Source organism: Meriones unguiculatus, chromosome 2 (genome assembly GCF_030254825.1).
Source record: "Meriones unguiculatus strain TT.TT164.6M chromosome 2, Bangor_MerUng_6.1, whole genome shotgun sequence".
NCBI classification, from domain to species: Eukaryota; Metazoa; Chordata; class Mammalia; order Rodentia; family Muridae; genus Meriones; species Meriones unguiculatus.
In genome coordinates, this window is record NC_083350.1 from 149,122,769 (window position 1) to 149,149,592 (window position 26,824).

At 46.1% G+C, this 26,824-nt stretch overlaps 1 protein-coding gene across 7 annotated transcripts in view; it reads left to right on the forward strand.

Annotated features, from left to right (window-relative positions):
• Positions 1-26,824, forward strand: part of Jade1 (jade family PHD finger 1) — a 55,707-nt gene that overhangs the window by 21,397 nt on the left and 7,486 nt on the right. For 5 of the 7 annotated variants that reach the window (XM_060378268.1, XM_060378267.1, XM_060378266.1 and 2 more), the window contains 8 exons: positions 6,096-6,181; positions 6,478-6,540; positions 8,831-8,988; positions 10,822-11,009; positions 13,895-14,106; positions 17,405-17,572; positions 18,605-18,721; positions 21,659-22,180. In XM_060378268.1, the coding sequence (XP_060234251.1) occupies positions 6,096-6,181; positions 6,478-6,540; positions 8,831-8,988; positions 10,822-11,009; positions 13,895-14,106; positions 17,405-17,572; positions 18,605-18,721; positions 21,659-22,180 (1,514 nt within the window). The remainder of the gene's footprint in view (positions 1-6,095; positions 6,182-6,477; positions 6,541-8,830; positions 8,989-10,821; positions 11,010-13,894; positions 14,107-17,404; positions 17,573-18,604; positions 18,722-21,658; positions 22,181-26,824) is intronic. The other 2 variants (XM_021643061.2, XM_021643063.2) reach the window with 1 other exon arrangement.

Below are 26,824 nucleotides of genomic sequence, written 5' to 3' on the forward strand. Positions count from 1 at the left end.
CTGGGCATGGTAGGTTAAAAAAAAAAAAAAAAAAAAAAGACAAACACTCTCCCCTCCCCCATTTTTTTCAGTGTTTGAGATAGTTTGACAAAACTGTTCTTACTTTGAGTAGTGTACACAGGCTTTGTCGATAGAGGGCACAGTCTTACCTGTGACTGGCCATGATCTTAGGGGTTATTATTGCCAAGATCCTTACTTCTCTGCTGAAGGCCAGAAGAGAGGGAAACAAAAGTTAGTTTACTTTACTGTATCTTTGTTTTGACACAGGGTCTCCTGTTGCCCAGGCTAACCTCTTGTCTTGTGGAGGATGACCTTGAACTCTTGGCTCTCTGATGCCTTCCCAAGTGCTGTGATGATGAGCTGTGACGGCTGGCAGCATTCCTGTAGTTTGCCTTCAGCTATCAGCAGTTTGGACACAAAGGCCAAGCCAAACACTGAGCCGGCGTAGTCACCATACACTTTTTGGCAGATGCCGGTCTTTGTTACACGAGTTACTTACAGATTTGAGGCCTCTCATTTCCCATTTGACATGCTCCCTTCTGAAAAAGTGTTTTATGCTATAACTTAACGAGGAATGAAATAATTACCATTACAGTTCCTAGTTTTTTTGCGACTGGATCTTGCTACATTACACAAGCTGGCCTTGACCTTCTAGTCTCCCTGGTTGCCTGGATAGTGGAGGAACACCATCATACCAGCTGGGAATATTGTGGGAGTGCTGGGATGATACCCTTAGCTTCCAAATCCACCCCAGGCCTGGAGAGAGTGGCCAAGCAGGAGGGTGCTGCTGGAATACTAGCCAGGTAGTGGCTTGAGTCCTTTTGACCTTCCGAATGTGCTGTGGATGGACACGCACCCAGACTCTGCTCCTCAGTGGTGCCCCATTTTCTGGGAGCTCAGAAACATCTTCCAGGAGTGTGTCTAGGCGTACTGGATGTTTCCTCAGAGCAGCACCCAGTGACCCTCCCGAGCATCACTTTAAGTAGGTTGTATCTGCTTTTCAATGATCTGTTTACTGAGAATCTCCTCTGAGTGTGTGCTGACCGGGCTGAACTCACACTATCCATTTTGAACCTTGTGCTTGCATTTTGTGTGGAGTAGCGACTTGCGTTGAACGGAAGCTCAGGAAGAAGAGGCCTCGGGTAGTGCTGCTGAGGCAGGGCGCTCTCATGGCTCCCTGCTCCACTAGACCACCTGGGTCCACGTGTAGGATCTCAGCATCTCACCAGTGGAAGTGGCTGGAGGTTTTCTGACTGAACGGTGCTTCTTCGTGGTGAAAGCTTTCTCATGGTTTCCTGATGGATAATTTATGTACAGCAAGCTGTACATATTTTAGACTACTTAGAGAGGGTTAGCCATGTTTGCACGTATTGTGTCATCAAAATCAAAATAACCTGTCCCTTCACCTCTGCCCCAGGTAGTCACTATATCTGCTGTTAGTATAGATGAGTCTCCATTTTCCTGAACTGTGCATCAGCGCAGTGCCCCTTTTCCCCGCTCTGGTTTCTTTCACCAATTCACTCAGTGTAATTATTTCAGTATTTATCCATGTTACACGAAGCAAGTGTTTCTTACCCATCTGTTTGTAATGTGTTCCTTTTTATTGCTGGCTAGTGTTTCATTGAAGGGATGTGTCATTATTTATCCCTTTACAGTCTGATTATGGATTTTTAGGTTGTTTCTGGTTTATTATTATTTTTTGGGTCCTAATAATATTTATATTATTTACACTGTCCCATTTCTTCCTCCAAATCTTCCCATGTGCCCCTGCTCCCTGCTGACTTTCAAATTCATGGACTCCTTTATTGTTGTATGTACACACACACACACACACACACACACACACTTCTAAGTGTATAAATATAACCTGCTCAGTCTGTATAGTAACTTGTATATGTGGTTTCAGGGCTGACCATTTGGTATAGGATAACCAGTGTGCTCTTCACCAGGGAAGACTTTCTGCTGCTCTGTGAATGCCTTCCTGACCTGTAAATCTTGTCTATGGTTGGGACCTTGTGGTCTTTCCCCATCAGCTTTGGCATGCCTGTTGTTGTCCTTGTTAGCTCAAGTTTAGGCAGTCAAGTCACACGTGGGTGCAGCTTCTCGCATAGCCAGGAGACAGTCTCACAGCTATTCCTGGTCCTCTGGCTCTTACAGTCTTTCTGCCCCTCTTCTGCAATGGTCCCAGAGCCTTCGGTGCTGGATTTGAGTGGTAGATTTATCAATTGGGCCTAGGCGTCACAAGTGCATTTTAATTGGTTATAGTGTGCTGTAGTGGTCTCTGTGTTGTGTGGTTTTCTGTAGTGGTCTCTGTGTTGTGTGGTTTTCTGTAGTGGTCTTTGTGTGTTGCAGAGAAGTTTCCTTGATGGGGCGTGGCGACTACTGTTTCTTAGTTCTAATAAGTGAGCTACTTGAAAATACTGATTATATTAGTGGTAATTTGAGTTTAAGTTCTTTTCCAGTCTTCTTTCTGCAGATGTTTCCTGTTCTCATACTTGTATTATATTGACACTAGCTAAAGTAGGAGGAACCAACTGTTTTGGGGAAGGGCAGAGTTACTCTTGGTTAATATGGGGTACCAGGCCTGTAGAAGCCCTGGGTGTCTGTTTTAAAAGCAAATGTGGTACAAACAGATTGTCAAGGTTTGAGAATTTTCTTCTAGTTTTCTTGAGTTGCATTCTGAGCTCAAAAGACAAACTTGAGTGGGAGCATAGGCTCCTCGGAGGGATCCTGATGGATCTCAGGAGAGCCTAAGGCCCAGGAATGAGCAAATGGCTCATTACTTGTGGCTTCAACTCTAAGGACTCTTCACTCCTGTCTTGTGGCCATGTTTAAAAGATGAGGATGAAGGACTGATTCTTTTTAAAAGATTTTTGTTGCTTTTGTTTTCTTCCCGATGAATAGCTCTTTCCAGAGTGATTTAAAGGTTTAGGCTGGGATCAGGCACTCTCCCAGGGCCTGGGCTGCATCTCCAGCACCTCCGAGAACAACAGAAGAGGCAGGCCATCCCTTTCTGTCCTGATTTTTCGAGACAGAGTTTCTCAGTGTAGCCTTGGCTGTCCTGGACTGGCTTTGTAGACCAGGCTGTCCTTGAACTCACATTGATCCACCTGCCTCTGCTTCCTGGAGTGCCCAGATTAAAGGTGTGCTCCTAGTTCCGCTCCAGCTCTTTCTCATTCCCACGGCTTTCTGGGAATCACATACAGACACATGCTCCCCTCTTTGTGGCCCCTAGAATAGGGGCTCCTGAACAGTGAATTGTGGGTTTGTTGCTTGTTCTTCTTGATGTTTTTCGAATGCTCTTTTGTATGGGTATTTTGTCTGTGTACCATATGTATGCCTACTAGAAGAATGTGTCAGAGCCATTGGAACTGCAGTTATAAATGGTTGTGAGCTATCATGTGGGTACTGGGAATTGAACCTGGGTCCTTTGCAAAAACAGCAAGTTTTCTTATTCCCTGAGCCATCTCTCCAGCCCTTAAACAGTGAATTAAAACCTCACAAGTAACTGAGGGTTGTGAAACATTCGGCAACAGTAAAAAGTTTCTAAATGCGCAATGACAGACAAAAGAAAGGGAAAAAATCTAAATATTGATCAAACTGAAAAGTGTAGATTCTCTGTGTTTTGACATCAAATATTAAACCAAAATTTAATCCTTTACATAAATGGTAGCACATTTATTTTGTTAGTATACAAATTTGCTTTTGTCAATAAATACAGAAAAATTGCATGTGTATTAAAGGATGGTTTTAAGATGAATTTCTTTGGTTTATAGTCAGTACATGTTTGTTTGGTTTTTTTATGCCTCTTTTATATATCTGTATATACTCAGGGTTGTGGGTGGGAAGGTGTAAGAAGCCCCATGGTAGAGGAAGGCCTCTGGCTGGTAGAGAACCTCTGCGGACTTCAGGGACCACCCAGCCACTTCTTTCTCAGTGATGACCAGCTCATTCCCAGTGTGCTCACACTTTTTCCAGTGTGCGTGTGTGAGGTGTTCTGTGCATTTTGAGTGTAAGTACCATTCTTGCTGTGGAGTTGGGACTGGACTCTAGGGCCTGGAGAATGCTAGGCATGCGCTGTGCACTAGGCTGCACCCCAGCCCTGCTCCCTGCTGAATCCAAAGGATCTTTTGAAGTAGTCACAGGAATGTCACCAGTCACCTGTAAGGAGTCTTATTTCACAGAAGTGACAGCGGCTAGATGATGTAGCAGTTGGCCTCAGAACAGGTATTCAAAAAGAGCTCAGACCTTCTTTCTCAGAGCCCACAGTCCCTGGTAGTTGTCATTAAGAATCGGGCGAGAGTTTATGTGCAGGATCTACATCTTAAGTTTGCTTATGTGCCCACTGATTCTGTGGCAGTAAGGGCTTGAATGACTGGCAATTTCACTGCTAAAATGGTGGCTTTCTTTGGCTTCTGCTTTTTATTATTTTGGGGTTTTGTCAGTTTTTGAGAAGTGATAAGGTTCAGTGCCCAGGTGCTGTAGTTACAGACAGGCTGAAATAAGTTATCAGCAAGTTGGGCAGAAACTGAAGATAGAGGGACTGCTGTTTCTGCTGGCTGCAGCTGTATACCCATAGGGGAGGCCACTCACTGTAGTTGTCCTCCTGACATGAATAGGAGGAGGCAGTGGCAGGGTCGGGGTAGGTGGGAGGTTGGCTTATGACCATAAGTCATTGACTGGCTGTGTCCTGAGCAGGGAGGAGGAGAGTCTATACGACTTGTGGACTTCTGACCTGTAGTAGAAAAGAAAGGCGGTAGGACTCTTCTCAGGAGGGATGGAAGAGGTAGAAGTGGTTCAAGCAAAGCATGGAGCTTGGTTTTTATGTTGCAGAGTTGACAGATCTTAGAGTGACTCAGAAGTTGATGGCGACCACCAAGGTGATATTGGGTCTTCAGTGAACTAAGGGAGCGTAGTGTAAAAGTACAGTTCTCGTGGGTTCTGGGTAGAGACTCAGCTGCTTAGGAACTGCTTGGAAAAGGAGAAACCCAGACAGTAAGGACCCCGGGAAGGAAGGCAATTTGGCGGCTATTACAGTCGCGGGAGCTCTCAGTGCTACAGAGAAGTTTCAGGCCCTGGAGTGTGCAGTCTGCTCAGTGTGCTCAATCCTGGTTGCACATGGAACCCTGGGTTTCCTGGTGAGAAACTGCTGAAAGGATTGGCACATCTCTGAAGAGGGATGCAATAGGTAATGTAAAGCTGTGTGTGGAGGCCTCTGTTTTTTCTGTCTTCCTGGAGGCAGGGTTTTTTTTGTGTGTGTGTGTGTTGTTTTTTTGAGACAGGGTGGTTTTCTGTGTAGCCTTGGCTGTCTTGGACTCACTTTGTAGACTGGGCTGGACTCAAACTCAGTGCTCTGCCTGCCTCTGCCCCCTGGAGTGCTGGGATTAGAGGCATGTGCCTCTGCACCTCAGTAGATTTTTTTTTTTTTTTCCTTTAATGTTTTGGGCATGGCCTTGGGTTGAGCCCAGTGGTTCTGGCGTTAGACACTTTGCTGAACACTTAGGGAATGTTTCCTAGTTTGTTGTACCAGTGTGGGGCTTTGAGTATCTTGAGCACAGCCTCCATCTCTGGGGTATGCTGCAGTGCTCTCTGTCTGAGCGTCGTGCATGAGCCAGAGCACCCATACCAGAGCCTGTGGTGATTGCTTTAGGTCTTCTTGGAAAATGACAGGAAGGAAGGAACCCTGTGAGGGCTGGGGGACAGATGGCATTGCAGGTTGTCACTGGGGGTTTATTGTGGGGGAAGAAGCTCCTAACAGCTCAGTGGCCTGGACAGTTCTTTTCCTTGTATGTGTGCTATGTGATGGTGTGCTGACCTGTGTGGACAGGAATGGAGAGCAGAGGTTGATGATGCATGTCTTCCTCTTTGTTTTCCAGACAAGGCCTTTTACTAAATTTGAAGCTTAGAATAGCAGCTAGACCAGCTGGCTGGTAGACCAGTTGGCTGGATCTGCTTGCATACCCCACCATACCAGCTTTTTACTTGGGTGCTGGGGATCTGAACTTAGGTCTTCATGCTCGTGCAACCAGCACATCACCACTGAAACATTGATCCTGTGTTTTCAATGGTTCCTGTTCGGGTTTTTGTTTCCTCAGGCTTGTCCACGACATGGTCCCAGCATTCTCGATCCCAGCATGGGAGGAGTGCCTGCTCTAGACCTGAAGATCGAAAGCCTTCTGAGGTACTTCTGAATGCTCTTGTTTGCCTTGATCATGTGTGCTGTACATAACGTGTGCATGCGAACCTGCTGTCCACATGCCTGCCTCGTGCTGTGCAAGTCTGGGCAAGTTACCTAACCTCTGCACTCCCACTCTCTACCCCGGGAAGGTGGTGAGAAGCAGGTGTGTGCCTCATCAGGATCTGGAGGGATAAGTGGGCTAATAGGCGTGGTTCGCATATAGTGCGCAGTCAATGTTAGCTATTACTATTAATTGTATTCTTTTTTTCCTTTCTTGTTCCATCTTCGCTGGCTCCCAGCAAGTTTCCCTCTGGCCAGGACATGAGCGGGTTCAGCTGCTGCCAAGTCACTGCCAGCCTCAAGTTAGTTTTAGCCATGAATTTGTGGCTTATTTGGCAACAACCTAATGTAATTCTGGGAGTTTTGTTTTAGGGATTATGCTTAAGGCTTTCCCCTCCCTTTCCCAATTTGTTTCACATTTTTATGTTTCCCTGGTGCCTTGCATTTTGTTGTTCATTTTCCTGCTGGCTTTGGTTGGTTGGGGCCTTGTTGTCCTGGGATCTGTCTCTGCAGCCTTTCCTAGGCTGAGGATTCAGACCTGGGTGTATCAGCCTGTCCGGTTTTCAGGGAGAGCCGTGGGAAAATTCTTCTGGCAGTGCAGTGTTTTGTGGGGTAACCTCAGCTGGCTTATGGTGTGACTGACGGTCACACGGTGACAGGTGTATCTCTGAGGCCCTTCTTAGGTGGCCTTAGGATCCTGGAGAATGCTTTGTCCAGAGCGAGGAGTTTTTTGGTAGTGGAATAACACCCCCTGCTAGAAGGTAGTGGAGACTCGTCCTAGGAAGCATCCACAGGAGGCGGGTGTGGTAAATGCCACTGGCCCTGTGTCCATTTTGATCTACACTGCTCACTTCATTTTTTTATGGCGCTGGAGCATCTCTGCTGCTGTAATTAATTCTCGGTAAAGCTAGGTTGCCTGTAACTAGCTGCTGCTGCACCTTGCCAGTGTCCACACCGCACCGCTGTGACTTCACTAGGAGTAGGCATTGGAGTCTCCGAGCAGCAGGCTACACACCCTGGCCTGGTTTGTGTGCCAACTGCGTTGTGTGTAAAGCCGCTCGGATTATGAGCAACCCTGCCCTTGATGTACCCCAGCACCTACTCTTTGGGCCAGAGCCTCTCCCAGCTCTGTAGAAATGGAGCTGTGTTTCTCATCTCCTTCCTTAGTCTGATAACATTTCTTTGGCAAATATGCTCGTTTTTTCGTTGTCAGCTTAGCGGGGCTCTGTTTTGCCTGATTTGCTTGGTGAGGGTGTGGACTCACGGCTTTGACCTTAAAGGCCCTTTTGTTGGGGGTGGGGTGGGTTGGTTCCTGGCTTATGACAGGTCCAGGGTGTTTGACTTCTGGGACCTCGTGTCCTTTGTGATTTTTGGAGAGGGTGCACAATCAGCCCATTGCTCAGTGGGGCTGTAGAAGTTAAGAGTGACATCCTGGAGGAAGTCCAGTATTGAAGATGACAGCCAGACAAGTGGCCTTTTTATTCAAACCCTGCCTTTCAAAAGACAAGGTTTATTAAAGAGAACAGCAGCACGGAAAGCCAGCAGGTGGACAGTGTGACCTGTGCTTAGCAGCACAAGAAAGAGCTTCCTGTCCTGGACGAGGGAGTGCAGCTTTTTGTACACAGAGGACAGCACACACGCCCAGCCTCGTGCTGTGCGTGCACACGCAGGGCTTCCCTGTTCACACACCCTCAGATGGAGTAGGCTGAGGGTAAGGCTGGATCGGGAGGCAGCTGTGTGGGCCTGGCTGCCAGACACAGTGTGCTGGACGTTCGGTCAGCCTTGTTGATGTGGACGCCACTGGCCATGCATGAGTCCACAGAAGGGCAAGCGTGGCTACTGACCTCCCTCCCTGCCCAGTTTTCCTTTTCTTTGCTGTTTCTTTGTGATGAGTTGGGGTGCTTTCCTGGTAGGTGGACAAGAGAAGAGTCTTGATGGCAGTGAAGACAGGGTTCTGTCTCTCCAATAGACACTACTTCCGGGGTAGAAGTTACAGCCTCCTGATGTGCCGCAGTGGCCTGGTGTTTCACTCCTAGGTTTTGCAAGGCCTGCATTTCTGCCTGGTGTTAGCAAACATGGACCTTGCTCCCACCGGCTGCCTGCCCCACATGCTAGCACCTCAGGAATTGGGCTGGCTGTCAGCAGTTGCTTTGGAAGATAGTGACCTCTACAGGGTGGCTCTAGATTTTGCCTTGAGGTTAATTGGCTAATGACGTTTTGTTTTTTAAACATGGGCTCCAAAGAGAGCACTCCTGAGTGGCTTGTCGTTCCCTGAAGTGTTTCTAAGAGCCTGAGTTCAGCAGCCCTTGGTGAGTTGAGAGGTCTTGGAGAGGGGAACATTTGTGCTTTGTACAACAGCTATGTTGATATGGTCACTGCAGCCTCTGCTTGTGTTGACTGAGGGAGCTGGAGCCACCCCAGGCCTGGGTGAGAGCAAAGGAGTGGAAGGTGAAGGGTTTCTGTAGGGCAGACCTGTTCTGTGTGTGATACAGTGACCTTGTCATGGGCGGCTCTGTAGTTACTTTGCAGCTGCCACTGCTCTGAAATGAATGCAAATATCAAATAATCCGTGTCCCTTCCTTTTCCTTCCAGGTGTTTCGGACTGACCTGATCACTGCCATGAAGTTGCATGACTCCTACCAGCTGAACCCTGATGAGTACTATGTGCTGGCAGACCCCTGGAGACAGGAATGGGAGAAAGGAGTCCAGGTGCCCGTGAGCCCAGGGACCATCCCGCAGCCTGTGGCCAGGTAGATGCCCTCAGGAAAGACACATGCTTCTCCGCTCACCACTGCTTTTTCTTCCCCTGCAAGCATGGAGGCTGAGAGGAGACCGCTCTTGAGTTAGTAGTGTCATCACATGAGGCCTCACAGGAAGTAGAAATGTGGTAGAAACAGCTCAGGCCCTGAGGGTGGTGAGTCAGAGGGCAGTGGGCCTCTGAACTTAGCCATTATCACCGGAGGTACTGTCTCTTACTGGAGAATAGACGGTCTGAGCATTTTTGGGAATGGCTGCCTGGGGGAGGTCTGATGGTCCTGTCTTTCTCTGTGCATTCTGTGTGACTGAGCAGAGTGGCTTTGTGGGAGCCTTTGGTGTCTCCCAGGCCTGCAGTGGCTGATTGTGTTTTAGGAGATGACAGGGATGAGGAGATCTTTTGGACAGGCTCTTTCCTGATGCTGGCGCTTTCTCTTCATTTCCTGCCACATCAGTCACCTCTCCCAGCATGCCTCCTTGTCATTCCTCTGAGACAGGCTGTGGCGAGTTGGTACATTTTTTTTCCACTTTGGCATATTATGTCCTTTGAGAGGATGGAGTGCCCCGATACTCTACCAGCATCTGGCTTTGCTGCCACAGGATCTATCAGCCCCTTGCTGTGTGAAATAGCCTTTTTTACCATGGACAGGTATAGACTAAATTCACCTCTTGGCCCTTCCTCCATGTCTCTTTAGACAGTTGTTGATTGGTTTGATTACCATCATTTTGGGATCACTGTTCAAATTATATTATAGTCCACTGTGGCTGGGCAGACAAAGGCGACTACCAGGCATCACCTACTTCTTCCGATGTGGGTCCTGTTAAGTGGAGCTCATGGTGGGCTTGGTGCACATAGTCCCTTTTGACCAGCATCAGCAGGCTCTCAGTCTAGGAAGCCTGTGTTGGATGGTTCTCTGTAGTGTGGAGTCAGCTTGAAAATGCCTTGATAGATAGATGAAGCTTTTCACTTTACACCCATTCTTGCTCAGTTTACCCATTTCTGTCACACAGATAAGTTCATCCCGTCAATTCCAGGGTGGTAAAACCCATAAACTCTGGGCATCCTGTTAGTGTGAATGCTCATGGAGAAAAACTTGTGGAGGGAGTGTGACGGCAGGACCTCTGGGCTGAGAGCCCTTGGCCTCTAGCTGGAACTGATTTGTTCCTTTTTTATGATGACCCTTGTTTGGCTAGGGTGAGGTGGAAAGCTCTTCTCCAGGTGTTAGCAGGCTGTGAGAGGGTGGTAGGAGAATTGTTCTGGGGTCACATGTTTATGGAGTATGGGTTCTTGCGCTTAGAATTCTTAGTAATGGCAACAACCCGGTGTTTTCACTCTGTCTTCTTGGAAGGTGAGAGTTCCGAGGTCTGCTGTGGTCTTCAGCATGTGCTGTGCACACCCCGCTGGTGGCTGTTCTAGCCGTCTCTGTTTCTGAGAACTCCGTGCTTAGCAAGGTCTTTCCTGTTCTAGCAACTTACAGGAGGAATGAGCAAGCCTGAATAATGGAAAGGGATTTAACAACCAACTCTGGAAATAATGTGTGTGTGTTTTGAGTGTGGGAGCAGACTGTTGGAGACATGGGTAGTGGCCTGGGAAAGTGTCATGCTAAAGAGCAAATGGCTTTGGAAGACCATAGGGTCTGCTTCCATTCTCAGTGCTGTAAAGATTTCTATCTGGCGGTGTTGTTGATGTTTGGGTTTTAGACCTGTAGACACTATGAGCATAGGCATGGTCTGGGCTTGAGGATTGGAAGGCAAGTTGTCCCTGGCCTCTGACACTCTCTTGTATAGGGCAGAAGGGTAATCTGGCTACTTGTTTTCTTATTAACCAGGGTTGTGTCAGAAGAGAAATCTCTGATGTTCATCAGGCCTAAGAAGTACATTGCATCTTCAGGCCCCGAGCCGCCGGAGTTGGGCTACGTTGATATCCGGACGCTGGCAGACAGCGTTTGCCGATACGACCTCAATGATATGGATGCCGCGTGGCTGGAACTGACCAATGAAGAATTTAAGGAGATGGGTGAGACTTATTTCACTAACTCACATTGAGGAAGGAGCTGTGTAGTCCATAGTGACTCGTACAGGTTCTGTGGGAGGTTGACGCTCACACAGTCACGGCTGCTTTCGTCATCTAAGAGTCCCAGTTCTTTGGAGACCAGACTCTGTGGCTTCGGCACATGTGATGAGACACAAAGTCCGCTTGGGGCTCTTAGAACAGTGGTGGGCTGATGAGGAGGAATGGTTCCATGTGCTGGAAGCCTAAGCCTGGCTTGTTTTGGCTGCAGTGACTTGGATTCTTGTCCCCACTCTGTTTCCGCCTTTTACTAACCATACAGGAACCACAGTCGAGGGATATAATTTGGCAGAAGGTCTGCCCCAGTACCCTGCTCATGCTTTATATTGTTGTGAGGCCATTCCTCTTTTTCTCCACCTTGCAGCCTGCTGTTTCTCAGAGTGAGCCTTACAAAATCTTCCAAACCCTCTTGGTTTAACCTCTTTAACTTTTTCCTGGCTTTCTTTGAGTAAGGTGTGACCCTCGCTGAGAGCCTAAACCTCGGTGGTTCCTCTTGGCTGGAGCTTTAGCCCTCAGTTACCTGCATTTTACGGTGTGGAGGCTGGGATGGTACCTAGGTCTCCTTATATTCAGCCTTCCTTCTGCAGGGTTGTCAGAAGGTGTGTCTTGAGTGTCTGTGGACTCTGGAAGATTCCATTTGTGCTGTGGAAGCAGGGTCAGGAAGTGATGGCAGGGGCACACAGTGAAGAGCGCATTCATGTGTTTGCCTTCAAAGGTTGGGAGGGCAAAGACTAAATTTTCATTCCCATGGGGCCTGCCTCAGCCTGGACTCCGATAGCAGCTTGTCCTGCTGTGGAGCTTGCCAGCCAGTTGAATAGGACTGCCTGTTATTGAGCTGGGAATGCTGGTATTTTCTACCTGTTAGTTATTTAGATGTATTGACAAAGTACTTTCTTTTTTTTTTTTTTGCTCCTGTTCCCTGCTTTAAGTACTAGTGGTCAGAACAGGAGCAAGCCAGGGGTCGTTTTAGAATCTGCTGTTTAAAAGGCTTTGGGGATCTCCTATAACTGGATGATGTATTCTGCCATTGTACAAGATGCAGTTCTCTTTTGTGCTGGACATATGCTTTACGCTGTCTTTATTAAACTGCTCAGAAGATAGCGTTAAGCATTTGGCCAGCTGCAGGTGTCCAGTTCAGGGTCTTGTCCAAAGAACCAGTCACAAGACTGGCTTTGCAGCAGTTTACATAGTTAAGACCTAGCTTGGCTGGGGCTTTACTTAAGATACACTCATGTGGCAGAATAATTCATGTCCGGTGACACAAATCAAGCACAAGTTTAAAGATGTTTGTCCCAACTACTGGTGACTGTTATACTGGTAAAAGTTAATTAGAAGACAAAGCAAAATTAGGCATATCCACAACTAGTTAGGAGGCACTGGGAAGAAAAGTACCTTTTGCAAACATTTCATAATTAGTGGCTTCCCAAATGTGTGTAATGCTTACCATTATACGATGCCAATACGGTCTCTTTTAAAGAAAAGATTGACGTGTGTGTGTGTGTGTGTGTGTGTGTGTGTGTTTGTGTTTGTGTCCATGTGGGTAAACAGATGTGAGTGCAGGTCAGTGTTTAAGGAGTTCAGAAGAAGGTATTGGATCCCCTGGAGTGGGTGTGAGCTGCGCTACATTGGTGCTAGGAACTGAATTCTGGTCCTTAGAACAAGCAGCCAGTGTTTTAACCGCTGAACCACCTTCCCAGCTTATCTCCCAACTTTTAAAAACTTTGAAAATATGGTGGTTTTATAATAGTGCATATCAGTTACAGGCTCAAATTATATCTCCCCTTTAGGTTTGTCTCCGCCTTCTTCCAGGTCTCATAGTACAGCTCACGCTGGCCTGAAACTCATCATTATGGGGTTTTGTATCCTAGTCCCAGGCATGAGCACCATGCCCACCATGAGTATTTCTTTAGGATTTCTTTGAGTATAAGTGTTTTCATTATAGGCAATTTGGAAAACACCTGCGAATAGGAGAAAATAGCTCTTTTTCCCACCACTGCTAAGACCAATAACTACTTTCATGCATTTTTTTTCTTTTTTTTAAAGGCTTTATTTTAATTACATGTATGTATCTGTGTGGGTATGTACAGGGGTGGGTCACAAGAGGGTTTTAGACCTCTTGGATCTGGAGTCACAGACAGCCAGTTGTGAGCCTCTTGGTGGCTGCTGGGAATCCAGGTCAGGTCCTTTGCTGTACCTGCTTTTGACTATTGAGCCATGCCCTTGCTCCCTCATGTTAATTTTGATGGTTCAAGAAGTGTGTTCTATTTTCTTTAACTCACAGTGAACTCACTTCTTTGCTTCAGACATTTCCTTGTGTATGCCTTTCATGGATCTAATTAACTATGTATTTCAGCTTGGTGAATTCAAAGTGGGGACAGATAAGCCAGTTAAAAACATTTGGATATTTGCTGTGAAATCTGCTTCAGGGCACCGTTTTAAGCAGCAAGAAAGAATAGTTAAAAACAAAACAAAACAAAACAGAAACCCAAAAACCAAAATAGGAAAACCCAAACACCATAATATATGGTCTGGCTTTCTAAGTCAGATTACTGTAGCAACAGTGGAACGGTGCATTTAACAGAGCATGTATTTAATATCCTAGGATGTCACTGACATTGTTTTGAGTTTTGCTTCTTTTTTTATTGTGTCTCTCATAAGGACTGGAGGTGTTTATCTGTAAATTGGCCTCAGTCACTCAATGGTAGTTTCTCTGGTGCTCAGAGTTACTTTTACTTACGTTTTATTTAGGATTTTAAATACATCAGTGTTGTCTCGTTATAATTATAATAATGTGCACTTACTCAAGGGAGTTCTGTGGCATTTTCCTTCAGGGATGCCTGAACTAGATGAGTACACCATGGAAAGGGTCTTGGAGGAATTTGAACAGCGATGCTATGATAATATGAATCATGCCATAGAGACGGAAGAGGGCTTGGGGATTGAATACGATGAAGATGTTGTCTGTGATGTCTGCCAGTCACCTGATGGCGAGGATGGCAACGAGATGGTATTCTGTGACAAATGTAACATCTGTGTGCACCAGGTAAGCGGAGCAGCAGAGCCCTGAAAGAAGCTGCCTGGGCTTCAGGGCTGAGCCTGTCAGCCAGCCTGTGCTGCCTGGAGCCTAGGATGCTTCCAAATGGGGCCACATCCCCACAGCTGTGGTTCAGGAAAGTCTCCCCCAATCCCAGGGGTCGGGTCTCTGCTTTACAATCTGAAGACACCGTGATCCAGCTGGGAACACTGAAAACCAAATCCTTGAGAAGGTGTTTAGACTGTGCATTAGTTTTAGAAGTACCCTCAGCGGAGTGATAAAAACCGTGGAAGCTGTCTCTGGAACATGAAGTTTTGCTCTTTGTCTTTTCCTAGCTTACGGTGGCTTCTTGTCAGTCTGGATGTTCTTGGCTTGTGGCTGCCTGTAGTGCTCATGCTGTCTTCCCTGTGTCTGTGTCTTCACAGGAATTGTCTTAGACAGTCCCTGCTTCTGTTGGATTAGGTGCCTGCCTCCACAGTGTGGTCTCACTACAAGTAATGCCATGTCCAGTGACTCTTTCTAAAGGTCCCATTTTTCAGGTGGTGGTGAAGACCTCAGCGAATCTTTGGGGGGGGTATAGAGATAATCTGTAGCATTAATATGTGTTTACATATAAATGGAGTTATTGAAGGAGAGTCAGCCACCCCTTTTGTTTGTCACTTTAGATTTGGTTTAGTTTTATGCCTGGAACTGGAGTTAATACATGGTTGTGAGATGCTGTGTGGGTGCTGGGAACTGAACCAGCGTCCAGTACAAGAGTGGCCAGTGCCCTTAACTGCTGAGCCATCTTGGTAAGCATCACTTCAAGGTGGCAGTAGAACTGGATGCTTGCTTGTTACTGTCCTTCTCTTCTTCCGTGAAAAGTCCATTTTGTATTTCTGGGTAATTTAGAAAGCTTAATCACAGATGTAGGGGCCTCTTACCTCCCATTAACTTAAGAGATGTATTATTAATTAATTATTTATTTTTGTGTTTGTGTATGATTGTATGAGTGAATGCCTGAGGTCAGATCCCCTGGAGCTGGGGTTACAGGTTGTAAGCTGCCTGAGGTACGTGCAGTGAGCCAAACTCTGGAAAAGCACCAAGTGCTTTAAATCACCAAGCTGTCTCTTGAGTTCCTTATTTAACCTTTAATACAGTTAATGATGTGATGTGAATTTGTGTGGAGCCTTGTGTATCATGTGCTTTTGTTATTTAGAGAGGTGACCGGAAGTGCTTTTTGTTGAGCTCATCAATGACACTGAGTTTTAAGGAAACTTAAAAAAGTAAAAGAGTGGCTTGGATGAGCTCTGAACTTTATTTCTTTATTTTTATTTGTTCTTTGAAAAACTCTGGCTGCTCTGGAACTCACTGTATAGAGCAGCATAGCCTCCAGCTGAGATAATCTTCCTGCCTCTGCCTCATGAGTGTTGAGGTCATGCATGCTCACTTGCCACACTCTGGAGAGACCCTGATTATCCTTTTCTCTGTAATTTGCCTCTGGGGCTTTATAAAGCTCTGTCTGAAGACTTCACCAGCTGTGGCCTTGTCTCAGCTTATCTTCCCAGGGAGTCTGGAGACCGTGATGTCTTGCTGTAGTCCATTTTGTATTTCTGGACTTTGAAAAATGGTCCAAAGGGCATTGCCTTTGGAGTCCCTGTGGTGGTGGTGTGTTTTGATGAGAGGCCGCGGGGCTGCCATTGTTGCTGCTGCTTCTCATTTTTACCTGAGTGACTCTGACATTTGCTCTGTTACAAGATTCTGCTTGAAATCTAGTGTGTTCTGTGCTTTAGAAATGTGTAAGCTGTCATCAGGGCTGCCTGCCAGCGCCTTAGCATGTAGGTGGCAGAGTTGGCCCTGATGCTCCGGCTTCAGCCTCTTCTCTTGACACACTTCATGTTCATTTTTCTTTTGGTGAAATTCTTCATGGTTTGTCTTTAAGGCATAGTTTACTGGTGGAGCTATGCCTCTCCAGTAAATGAAGTCCTCTTCAAAGGCAACTCTAGAATGCCTGCTGCAGAACCTTAGTGTTTGAAGCCTTCTTGGTACTGTTTAGATCTGTTAACAGAGTTGCTTTTGCCAGTACCCTGTTGACAGTGGCTTATTCATGGCCTTGGCGGAGCTCTCAGGGCTCCGGTATTCGTGTTTCTTTGCTGCGCTCAGCTCTCATCTTTGTGGTTTCCTTCCTTGTGTCCTAGGCATTCAGCTTTCATGGCAGTTGTGTTTTTTCTGTCTGGAGAAATAGAGCCATGTTCTTGTGACTCTTCCAGTTCATTTAAGGATAATGTTGTGAGTAGTTTGGGTTTTAAAGGGCTCTCTGAATGCACTCCTGGTACCATTGTGGCTTTGTTTCTTCAATCTGCTTATTGAAACATTTGCTTTTTCTTCAAACCAGTGCAATGACTTCAGTTGTAAAAGCCTTGATTTCTGTAGTTTGTGCTGTCTTGTGTAATTTTGCCAACTTGTGCAAAACAGGCTTTGTTTTAGACATCAGCTAAAGAAACTAGCTTCTCATTTTGAAGTGTCTTGTTTTTCTGTGGCTGTTTGCTCACGTGGACTGTGTTGGACCACAGTTGGCGGAATGTGTTTAGCTTGAGTGGCAGAGTGCCTCAATTGGCTGCCTAACCACTGTCCCCTTAGCAGTCCGTGGGAGTCTTCTGTGATTTGTTTTTCCCCTTACTCTGTGAGAACGAGAGAGGGAGGGAGGGAAGAAGAGGTCTACCATGCCCTCTTGAACTGCTGAAGCCAGGTTGCAGTGTTTGCTGCTCAGTGGTTGGAAACTGTATATGAATGGCTCTCTTCTGCACCACAGCTACACTGGTTGTTTTAGAATTTCCTCTAACTCAGGGTTTTAGGACTACCTGTGCTCAATAAACCTGTAGTTTGTCTTTGGAGCTCAGGCACATGGGTGTTCCGGGGAGGACTGGCTTATTTCCTTAGGGGTTAGAATCGTACAGGGGATACAGGCATGTTTACTTAGGTGAGATTCTGTGAAACATATTTCTAGATGATTTTTCAACTAATAAGTAGGGGCTGGGGAGATGGCTTAGCCACTAAGAGCACTGACTGCTTTTCAGAGAACTAAGGCTTGATTCCTAGAATCCACATTGGCAGCTTACAACCTGTCATAACTCCAGTCCCAGGGAATCCAACACACTCTTCTGGCATCTCTGGGCACTGCACAAATGTGGTGCTCAGGCTTATATACATATGAAACAGATGAAACACCCATATACATAAATAAATAAATAAGTAAATGGTCAAAAATGAAATAGGAAACATAAGTCTTTTCTCTTTCCCTTTCCTGGCGATGTGCTGTGGTCTTCAGGCTTGCTATGGAATCCTCAAGGTGCCAGAGGGCAGTTGGCTATGCAGGACATGTGCCCTGGGAGTTCAGCCAAAATGTTTGCTGTGTCCCAAGAAAGGTGGAGCTATGAAGCCTACCCGCAGCGGAACCAAGTGGGTCCACGTCAGCTGTGCTCTGTGGATCCCTGAGGTAAGGCTGGTACCTAACAGCATCTTGTTGAGACAGTCCTGGTTTTCAGCTGCAGTTGGGCAGGTGGGCAGGAGCGACTCATGGGTAGCAATAGAGCTGTTGGATCTTACATACTTCTGTTCCCAAACTGATCCTGAGCAGTGTCACCTCATCATAGTATGAGAGGAGGGGCTACCTGGAGGCTACAGGTGATGGTGTCCACAAATCACCCCATCATTCTCTTTCTGCGAACACTCAGTGTGGTTGACACTGCTCTAGCTAGCCAGGCTCGGCACCTTCATGGTTGTGCCCTGAGGGTAGCCATGCTACTGTCCCTGCCAGTCTGTGTTTGGCACACTGCATGTGCAGTATCACTGTGTTCCGGGTCACACTTCTGTGAGTTTTATTTAAATTCTTACTCAGCTTCAACCTTGTTAATTTTAGGTCTGGTCTAATTTATTTCCAGCCCCAGACCTTAACTAATTTAATTTCATGGCTTGTGATGAGAATATCATTTGTGATTCAAATTCCAGAATTTTTGGTGGGTGATTTGGTGCATTTTTTTTTTTTCTCCAGAGGAAAGCTACGTGAGTATGATTTACACTGAGGTTTCACTGGATCTTTTGGTTGATTATTAATCGGTTTGCAGTTCAGTGTTCCAGGCTGAACTGGGACAATACCATATTTATCCTGGTAGACTTTTAATGTAGTTACATGTTCTGAGGTAATACTGTTAAATATAATTTATCTCTTTGCTCATTCCATTATTTAAATATATATGTATACATTTGCTTTTTTTTCTCTCACAAATTCTTGTCAATCTAGAGTGTTGATATACAGTGTTACAGTGAGACAGATGTCTTTGCCATCAGACACTTGAGAGAAGTGAAACTCCTGATGGGATTTTATAGACTGGCATGCTGGTGTCAGATGAGGGATGATCGCTGGGCTCTCCTGCTGCTAGTCCTGAGCCGGGCCCTGGGGCTGCCCTCAGGTCTGGGTTCCGATTCTGATAAGCTGTGTCATGCCCCTCTGGCTGTTTTGGATCTCTAGGTAAGCATTGGCAGCCCTGAGAAGATGGAACCCATCACGAAGGTGTCTCATATCCCCAGCAGCCGGTGGGCGCTTGTGTGCAGCCTCTGCAATGAGAAGTTTGGGGCTTCCATACAGGTAATTGCTCAGTAAGAGAGGCTTCGTTTCCCTCCACTTCGTGGTAGGGAGCAGGATTGGGGGTCTGGGTGGGCTTCACATTGGTTAGGAGAGGAGAGGTTATCTGGGTGTGAGGCAGTTTTGATGTGTCTGCCTGAAGCCAATTGTCCACTTCTTTCCACCTTCCTGCTAAGAACCCCAGTCTTAGGCACTCCTTGACTCTGGCACTAGCTTCCCACTGTAGTCACATTACATCGTATGGCCCAGAAGTCCTCTGGGCTGCCTCCTGGGGATGCTGAGGTGTAGGGCAGACTGATGCTTTCATACTGAAGCTCTGGCTGGGTTGAGGGCCCATGCACACTGCCTCCCTAGCATGCCTTGTGTGAAGTGTTACCCGATCTGAATACTGTCAGGATTATGGAGAGCCAGCTTGCATGCAAAAACGCTGATTGCATTTGCTTGTTGTACAGGTAAGTGGAAAAAATCACAAGGTCTGCAGAATTAAGGGGAAATGGTGTCTGGGTGTTGTGTCTTCATGTTGTAGAAAACTCTTGAGTAATTAATTTCTGGAACTCACATAGATATCTAGTCAGTTATGATTTGAAGCCTGGAATGCTGTGTGTGGCTGGGGTTCTAATTCAGGCTCTTCCTTTGGGATGGATCAGTGTGGGGCTCAGATTCTTTCTCAGGTTTGTTTTTGTTGTTGAGATTTGCGGGGCAGAAACACTATTTGGGCAGCTTCTTTAAATGTAGAGAATACAACAGGCATCGACATGATTTTTTGATAAGTGTGGTTCCGGCTTTAAACAACATTCCTTCATTTGGCAGAGTATGTTATAGTTTGTCTGATAAGTGATGGAGTATCGTCCACTGATTGGTGGTATTATCTCTGTCCTGGAACTAGATTCACCTGCCTTTGAGTGCTGGGATTCAAAGCATGTGCCACCGCTGCCCAGCTCTTTTCATTTTGTTAATAAGTCCAAAGTTGTTTTACTTTTCACTATTACTGTTTCCACTTCTGTTCAGGCATCCAAAAGCAGGACAGGCACGGGGCAGCTGAAGTTTTGGGGACCTTAAAGTTTTGATGATTTTTTTCCCCCTTTGGTATGTCAGTAGAATCTGTTAAAAACTAAAATGATGAATGCTTCTGGTTGAGGATTGTGTTGGGCAAAAGAATAGAGGATTGGTCAAAAAGGATTTCAGTGGCATGTATGCAACACGCACAAACACACAGTCTTGTGCCTGCACATTTTGTTTGCTTGTGCCATACCAGGGAAAATGACACTTCCTGTGTTGCTGTTAGCTGCTCTGAGGCTCTGAGCACACCAACCCTGTTCTTTAATTGGTGGTTCATGGGAGGCAAAAGGGAGCCTTGTTTATCCTTCAAGGAGACAATATAAGGACTTTTCTGTTGCCATTGACTTTTCCCCAGAGCATTAATTTGAAGAAGGGGCCAAGGAAGGCTGATGACTTCTCATATCTACACAAAATAGATTGATTTTCATTAAAAGAATTCCTTTCCGAAATGTCTGCAGCTGGGTAGACTCTGGTTTATGTTTCTGTAACATCTGTTTGCTGAGTCAACCTGAAAAGGAAAACCCAGAGGAAGGCCATTTGGCGTCCTTTCAAAGTCCTCTATAAATGCTCGGCTGCAGCTCATTTCTCTTTAAGGTTAGAATGCCTGGGTTAAGTGTAGTTTAAGCCAAACACAGACTGTCTCAGTCATCTGCTCTCACTTTGACTTCCCACTTGGTTTCAGGCTGCTGGGGGAGAGGTACTGTCTATTCATGATAGTGGCCAGGTGTGTGTGTGTGTTCTGCCACCAAAACTGATTTCACACGTTTCTCGTAATTGAGGTTATTTATAAAGGTACAGATTAATCATAGTGCATATGATTTCAGCGATTGGAATGGGGTATGATGAAGAGGCTGGATTTTTATAGTGAGAGATTCAGTTGTGGCTGGCATGCAGTTGCAGCTCAAATACTGAAGTGATGAGGGGGGAAACCCAGCTCCAGTCTCTACCCTCTGTGGTCATGTGATGCAGGTTCTGTTGAATGAGTTTAATTAAGCTTTTCAGCTGGCCTGGAGCACAAGATCCTTGGTTGTCTGTGTATCCCTGGCATGCCCCGGGGATCCTTTGGCCTCACACAATAACAGTTGCTTTTAAGGGACTGGCTTCTGCCTTCAAGAGGTACCTCTTTCTAGGGATTTGCTCAGTGAGATCAGACGGGAGAAGTTAATCACTTTGCTCCTGCTGGCCAGAGGCTTGTGTCTGGATCAAAGGCACTAAATTGTAGCCCTGTGCAGGCGGGGAGGGAGCGGGGTGTTCAGTGCATCCTGATGAGGCCTGGCCTCTGTGCTGACTTCCCCTGGGGCTCACTGTGGTGCAGTGGTGATTCTGTACCAGCAGGGAGACCTTTCTCCATCCTTCCTGAACTGGGTTCTTGCCTGTCATTGGGCCTTCCTCTGGTGTGATCTCTGGATGCTGCTTCCTAGAAGTCTGCTTGTATTTATGTACCTGAGTTGGGACTTTTTTCAGTTGGGGTTTCACTGAGGAGTCACAGTCTTTTAAAACTGACCAGGAATGTCTGTGCTGAGGAGACTCCTGTTCAAATTTTTTAAAATAAAACTATGTGAGTTCAAGTCTTCAAGGTCTATAGAGCACATGCTCTTTTGAGGTTGTGCCACCCTCACCTATAGGAGCCAGTTTTACATCCTCCCCTCCCCTGCTCTGAGATTACAATGCTATGACTGTTTCAAGGAAGCTATGGTTTGGGCTATGAAAACTTTACCTGCTTTTTTCCCTGACATCCCTGGCCTTCCTTCCCTTCAAACCTGTTTATCTTTGTCAAGGTTTTCTGTCTCAGTGAGCGTGCCTTTATTATCATATGGGATGGCCAGCCCTGGGGGCTGTTGTTGCCGCTGCTCCGTAACTGTTTCCATGCATTCTTTTCAGTGCTCAGTGAAAAACTGCCGGACAGCCTTCCATGTGACTTGTGCTTTTGACCGTGGCCTGGAGATGAAGACCATCTTGGCAGAGAATGATGAAGTCAAATTTAAGTCTTACTGCCCAAAGCACAGCTCACACAGGAAACCTGAGGAGAGCCTGGGTGAGGGGGCAGCACAGGAGAATGGGGCCCCCGAGTGTTCTCCCCAGAGCCCTCTGGAGCCCTTCGCTAGTCTGGAGCAGAATCGAGAGGAGGCCCACCGGGTGAGTGTTCGCAAGCAGAAGCTACAGCAGCTGGAGGACGAGTTCTACACCTTCGTCAACCTGCTGGATGTGGCCAGGGCCCTGCGACTGCCTGAGGAAGTGGTGGATTTCCTGTACCAGTACTGGAAGTTGAAGAGGAAGGTCAACTTCAATAAGCCCCTCATCACCCCAAAGAAAGACGAAGAGGACAATCTAGCCAAGCGGGAGCAGGATGTCTTGTTTAGGAGGCTGCAGCTGTTCACGCACCTGCGGCAGGACCTGGAGAGGGTAATGATTGACACTGACACCTTATAATGACTTAGAGAAGAAGATGTAAAGAGGCGAGCACTTGCCCAGAGCAAGAGATGATAGCCAGTCGTTACTCTCAGATTCTTGTACACGCTACAGCATGAGGTCGTGTTGGTTAAACATATTTATGGGCTGGTAAACTCACTGCAGTGTGCAGGACTGCCAGTGTGGGAGCTGCTTTGTGATTATTTTATTTTTTACACACATTTCCATTAATCTTTACTGTTCTGCAAGACCAGATGGGGCGTGTTTCCATCCCCCGCTCCCCTGTCATTGTAGAGCTGGAGGGAATGGTGCACCAGGAACATGACCTAGGGGTTGACTCAGCATTGTTTAGAGCCTGATTTTGACAACTGGGATGTATCTGAATTATGGGGGAGGGGCCAGCAGTAGAGAAATTTCTTATTCAACCTGGGGAGACGTTTCCTAGGTGCTGATGAAGGACTCATCTGAGAGCTAAGCACTGCCTCCCATTGGCCCATCTTTGCTTCTAGGCTAATTCACATTGGCATTCCCAGCTCTGTGTGGAGCAGAGCAGGCAATGGGTGCTGATGTGTGTGCCTCGACTTACACACGCCTGTTACAGAAGACCCTCTTGGCAGTCAGGTGCTAAGTCACAGTGGTTGTGTACATATGGTACACATATTGTGTACATATGTGTGCGTGCGTGCGTGCTTGTGTGTGTGTGTGTGTGTGTGTGTGTGTATCCCTATCCAGGTTCTGTGTGTGTGAGAGAGATTCCTGGTGCACAAGGCATTGGGTCTGTCTGTGGAGCCCTTTGCAGTCTCAGCACACTACATACATATGCGCAGACACGTTTATCACACTTGTAGGTTGCCGGTTAAGTGGCTGCTGGCTGCCTGAGGCCTCAGCTGCTGGCACTTCCCTCAGCTCTTCGCTGCTTGGTGCCTCCCCCACTCTCCATTACTTCTGGCGTCCCTGTCTGGACCTCTCTTCCTGCTTCAGGAGTAATCAGGGGTGGACTGTCCTCCCCAGGGTTTCCAGCTCCCTTAGGTAGTTTTCGACTGCAGCTTACTAATTGGGGATATGTGTTCAGCACCTTCCGCACCTACTCCCCCGACTGCTGGCTACCTATTAAATTCATTAGTGTGGCATAGATGGGATGCAAGTTTCCTGGCCTGAAGCGGCCTGTGCTGAAAGGCACCCAAGCGGCCTGAAACAGTTAATGCGTATCTCCCTCAAGCCCCTCACTTACTAAGAGTGCAGTGATTCATCACCTGCTCGGCAAGAGAATCTGACTCATAGATGATCTGAAATGAGAGTGTAGGCAGGGCAGGGAGAGACTGCAAATGTACTTAGCCAAAAGGACCAGTTCTCACAGAGGCCTGCACCGCCTTCTTAGAGATGGGGTAGTCGTGCAAGCATTTTTAAGTGCTCATTAGAGGCCCTTTTAGTACATCATCTAATGCTGGCTTCTTGTGATGTCCGTTTTCTAGACCTTGTTAGGATTCTGGGTAAAGTGGTTGGTGTCAGGCTGAGGGGAGGCTGGAACAGGTTGGTGAGGCTCCCACACGCCCCCTGGTGGTCAGTGCCAAGAGCCGCATGCATTTGTGGTATGTTACTAAGGAGAAAGGGATTCAGGGTAAATGGGTGTTAATGGTTAAAAGCTACATCCAGCACAACAACTGTTGTAATTGGGGTGCATGGAGTCAGATAGGCCTTGGGAGGGAAGGATGAGAAGTCTCATGTTTTGACTGTGTTTGTTTTACAATCACCACAGAATAAAAGTGTAGAAAATGCTTGTGGTGTACTAACTTTTTCTGTATTTAAATTACTGAGATTAACACACACTTATAATTAAATTCTGAAGTTTTTTGGAGTTGTCATTTTGCTTTTAAGTAGAATAATGCCTATGATGCATAAGGGAATAAATCAGGATTTGTGCGCGCGAGTGTCTTGTGTATGTGTGTGGGTGGCATAACTTAACATTTATTATTAAAAAGTAAAGTTTTAATGAATTCAGTGTCAGTTTAAATGGGTTTATTTATAATGAAAAGTTATGTTTTCTCCATTTGCCATGAGGCCTGTCTGAAAACGCTGAAGTCTGTGCCAGGCCCTGGAGAGTTCTGTTGTGCTTTGCAATTATAAACAACAAGTGTATTAGGCCAAAGGCTGATCAGGGCAGGCATGACAAAAGAAAAAAAAATCCAGAGTTACAATTAACTTGTTTTCTCAGGAAGGTAGTGATCTGTCTATTTAATGCACTATCAGCTCATGACAGGCACTGGAGAACCAGTTAGTACAGGTGACTGGAATCGAGGCATGTGGTCATTCCTGAACAAGTGAGTAGCACTCATTAGAAATGCAGGTGACTTGGTGATTTGAGTAATTGCTCTTGCTGGAAAATAAACACCCCAGGGGCTTTATAACCTGCTTACCAGTTCTGGACCAGAAAGCTGAATGACAGGAATGGATATCAGGAGGCTCTAAAGAGATGGTGATGTGAGTGGCACTTCAAGTTCTGGAGGCTGTCACTTCACTCTGGGATTCCTGACCACCTCATCAGGAGACTTGTTGAATCTTCTACGAAGGTGCAATAAATCTTAGCTCAGAAATTGAGTACTAGCTTGGATGAAGACATACTCCTGCACACAATTTGTATAGAAAGGCTTCAAGTCCTAGGGGACAGGCCTATGCATTTGTCTGTCACTCAGTGGAACAGAACTTTTTGAAAACTCAATTGAGACAGCAGTTGTCCTCTAAACAAAATGCACGTGAGACTTTAGTGTGGCAAGCGTTGCTTAGGGTTAAGAAGATCCACTGCAGCACTTCCTGGCTGTTTTGCTGGTGGTTCTCAGGATGCAGTCCCTAATGCAACAATAACACTCTGGAAACTTTAAAAGTGCAAACTGGTGAAGACATCATCATCGTTTATGTTTGTGAACTTTCTTTAAGGAGAAAGTATGACTTGGATTTAGCCTGGTGTCAGGGGACATGGTGGGTCTGGGTGCATGCTGCTGGCCTCTGAGGGAGGGCTAATTGGGGAAGTTTGGTTGAGTGGTGTCAGCTCAGCTCTCCGGGCAGAGACCAGGACTGGATTTCTGCCAAGAATTCCTTTTTTATTTTTATTGATGTTTACTTTGGGGTGATCAGCTCTGCAGTGGTCAGCCAGAGCTGGGTCAGTTAAGTTTTAAAGATCTCATAACTGGTGAGATCATGATGAGATCTCAAGAAATCATGGTCTTTTTGCATTGTGTTTATTTAGACACTACTCATCCAAGGTCAGTGTAAAGAAAGGTTTTTGTCTTCAGAGTCCATGGTAAAGCCTTTCATGGCATAGAAACCACCAAAGTTGAGATTCCCTGGCTTCCCTACCTTTATTTTCATGAATCAAGTTTGAGATGTATCTGCTATATATATATATGAGTTGAATGTGAGCATAAATTGGAATGCCCATTTCATGGTTCCCAAAATCAGATCATCTTTATGCAAAGTTGGCTTATGTGTGTGCTCTCCAAAATTTTGAATTTGTGATGAAGAGTTAGATTTGGTCCTTTGTTTTTGAGTTTCCATAATCTTACCAGGGTGGAATACTACTTATCAAAGAGAATAATATTCTGTTAGTCACTTTCAGCCCCAGGTTGGTTAGGATTTGTTTAGAGAACACCTACTTCCTTGCCTGGAATTGTGGCTATCAGTTAGGCAGGCCCAGTGACATTATATTTAACTCAGACAAGGAGAGTGATTTCCTTTTTAATTTTTAAATCAAAACCTATTTTTAACAGTATTAATAATATAAGGGGTTAATGTAGAAACAGAGACGGGAAGGCCCTGATAGTGAGTCATCACGGTCAGCAGAGCCTGGTAATGTTTCCCATCCTCATGTAAACTGGACTGCCTTGAGCATAGCTGGGATTGTGAGGGTGGAGAAAGGTCTGACTTGAAGAGGAATATCTGCATAAGTCAGTGTGTAAAACTGTATGGCTTGTGCCAGAGAAGCAGCTGTTGACCTTTGAACTTTCATTTAAAGTTTGATACAAGAAAGACTGCTCAAGAGAAGACATATTTTTAGCGTGCCACTGGTGATAGCCCGTGAGGAACATGTGGTCATTTTCCATTTCTGCTACTGCCACTGAGGTTGTTGATCTGTGCATCTTCCTGAAGAAAGGTTTAACTGTTTAGTGGTGGGCTGTAACATGCAATCTAGTCACTTTTAGGACCAAGGGATAAATGGGGTTTAGTACCTTCTTTCTTTAGTGATACTTAGTGATGACAGATGGCTTTAGAGTAGGGAATGTTAATTCTGGAAGCAAACATTACTGGCCACAAACTGGTAGGATGTGTATATGATTTGAAGCAGTCTTAAAAACATACGAGTGAAGCATCTCAGTACTTGGTCTTTCAGTTACTAGAAAGAACTATGAACTAGAATGAGTTTAGTAGCAGTTTTAAAGTGATGATCATAGATTGGCTGGGAATACTGGGACAGTTCCCAGGCATTTGCACATCTCACTGGAATATACTGCCATTGTTGGTCTGGCTTTGCAAAGTTTTACCCAGTGGACCAAACAGCTCATCTGATCTTCCAGAGGACTTTGTGAAGGGTTTCCTCTTAGGCTGTTGGCCTAGAAGACACTTGATACAGTGTGTAGGGAGGTTGTT